General features: G+C 31.0%; 1 protein-coding gene across 1 annotated transcript in view; it reads right to left on the bottom strand.

The window, feature by feature from the left end:
• Positions 1–507: 507 nt before the first annotated feature.
• LOC111084185 (dynein heavy chain 12, axonemal-like) overlaps positions 508–2,591 on the bottom strand; it is a gene marked incomplete at its 5' end in the record, with an annotated part of 3,817 nt that continues 1,733 nt past the window's right edge. Inside the window, 2 exons of the mRNA XM_022380963.1 lie at positions 508–756; positions 1,075–1,218. Coding sequence (XP_022236671.1) covers positions 508–756; positions 1,075–1,218 — 393 coding nt within the window. The remainder of the gene's footprint in view (positions 757–1,074; positions 1,219–2,591) is intronic.

Here is a 2,591-nt window from a genome sequence, read left to right as displayed (position 1 = left end):
AAGTTCTACTTTACTTAGATCACAGTCTGCAAAATCATTTTGTCTTCACTTTAGTAACTATGTGCAATCATTTTGTGTTCACTTTAGTAACCATGTGCATTCATGACCTGATGATGACAAAACCTTGTTGAAACGTTGTATATTTGCTGTTATGTTAAACTAATATTAATGTTTTTCTTCATTAATCATTCAAGCCGTCTCCATCTATAGTTTAAGTTTTTGACCTAGCAAAATGTGATAGTCCTCAATTTTTCCGACTGAATGTTTTATTAAACACTTAAAAGATAGATAAAAAAACATTCATACAAGAAGTAGTCTTTGCGGTGTTAGAGGTATCATCGAATTTTATAACAAGGACCAATGGCTACATACTGATACGTTCAGTTTCAGTGTCCACATGTAAGAGTCATCTCTAAGTCAACATAGTTACTCAAAAACACATTACATAGTGTTTAACATCACAGGCAGGAAATAATTAACCAAAAAGTTCAATCGTTTGACATTATTTCACCACAACAATAATTCCACTTCAACTGACATTCTGCGATATTCAGCATACGTGCAAGTATTCTTTATAAATACAATAACATACTTGTATTCATCGTTGAAGATAATTTCCTCATTAAAGAAGATGGACAACAAAGAAGTCAGTAGCCTGCGGTCTTTGTCATCAGTCACTCGTCCTCCATAGTTGCATTCTCCAGTAAGATAAAATAAAGCTTCTAAGGGAAGTTCTTCATATTCATTCAGAAACATCTGAAAGAATATTCCATACATATAAAGATGAAGAAAAAGTGAGACAGGTAAGGAAACCATAACATACATGTAATGATATTGTATCATATCACACATCCATTTAAAGCTTAGCTTGCTATTATAAATTCATCTGTTGAGTTATTTTTGTTTCTGAAATTTATGGTTTTGTGGTACACTTTCCGTCTAGCTGTCTAAATGTTCAATAAATATTTATGTATGATCTGACACATTTTTCAGTTCAAAGATAATGACGTGACCTTTTTTGTATTAAGCTGGTGAAGATGTCAAAACAAACACAAAGATGGTTCGGGAAAATACCTGAAGTTGAGTCATACTTATACGAAGATCTGACTCGTTGAATTCATACGGAATGTTCCATCCAAGTGGGCCAAACTTTCGTCGCTCTTGTATAAGAGCATGGAAAAAACAAAGGCCAAACAAGAGTTTCTGCCATGCTTGAGGCTACATGCAAAAAAAAACAACAACATATACATGTATGAAAATTAGAGTTTCACTAAGTAACCATATTATACCATATTGACCCAACTTGAAGACAAGGTTTTTTTATTAAAATCTAAGATTTGAAAAGTAGAACTTGCCCTTTATTTGCAGACTATGATCTAAGTAAAGTAGAACTTGCCCTTTATTTGCAGACTGTGATTTAAGTTAAGTAGAACTTGCCCTTTAGTGAGTATCATTACTAAAATGAATGTGTATGGTCAAAACAAAATCAATTTTAAGAAACAGTCTTATAACAGTGTTGTGTTTTAGTGAAACGCTCCTGAAGAAACCGTAAAGCAAAACATTGAGTGGTCTAATTAAACAAGTATAACAAACTTGGTGTTAATAAGTCATTTATTTATAGTATTAAAATGTCTTTTATACATAACAGAAATTGAATAATGAGTATTTATCAAGAAAACATTTATAAGTCATTTGTTGATTCTAGGCTCTCGAACAGCGGAATATATTATGTACCAGTTACTGGTGATTATGAAAACTACATCACATACATTCGTAGCCTACCACTGAACCCCCACCCAGAAGTTTTTGGTCTACATGACAATGCTGATATCACTAAGGACAACCAGGAGACCCAGCAAGTTTGTATACATATTTAATGGCTGAATTTTTTTCATTTATATTGAAACATTGTGGGAGTTTTAAATAGTTTTATTTAAAGTATATCAAACTTAAAATATTCTTTCCGTGAGTAAAAAAAAAATGGTATTATTAAACGTTAAGAGGTATGCAGGAGGTAAAAACAAAAATTGGAAATTTTTTAAATGCGTAATTTTCTTTTTTGTTTATTAAAATTTATGGTTTTATTTTTTATGAATTATAACTAAAATTAATTTCAAGATTTGATTTGTCCTTCGGTTGTAACCTGTTCAGATATTCTGGTCAGTTTGTAAACTGTTGACCTCTCCTTTGTTTTAAAATGTAGCTTTTGGAAGGAATTCTCCTGACACAGCCTAGATCAAGCACTTCAGGAGGCCAGTCCTCAGTAGATGTAATCAATGACTTGGCTACCGATATTTTAAACAAACTTCCAGAAAATTTTGATATTCCAGTGGTAATTATTATCTTTTGTTAGAAGTATGTGTTAATTTTATCATACACTGTAGGACTATGTAGTATAAGTTCCACATTTCAGTATTTAATAAAACCAAATCAGACAAATGTCTTCCAACTTAATCAGACAAAATATACAAGTTTTATCTGATTATTTGATTCGTCTTAATATTTTAAATATACAAGTTTTATCTGATTATTTGATTCGTCTTAATATTGTAAGTATACTAGTTTTATCTGATTATTTGATTCATTTTAAT

Source organism: Limulus polyphemus, unplaced genomic scaffold (genome assembly GCF_000517525.1).
Source record: "Limulus polyphemus unplaced genomic scaffold, Limulus_polyphemus-2.1.2 Scaffold14432, whole genome shotgun sequence".
Classification (NCBI taxonomy): domain Eukaryota; kingdom Metazoa; phylum Arthropoda; class Merostomata; order Xiphosura; family Limulidae; genus Limulus; species Limulus polyphemus.
The sequence above is the reverse complement of the archived record's forward strand: the minus strand, read 5'-3'. Positions and strand labels throughout refer to the sequence as shown.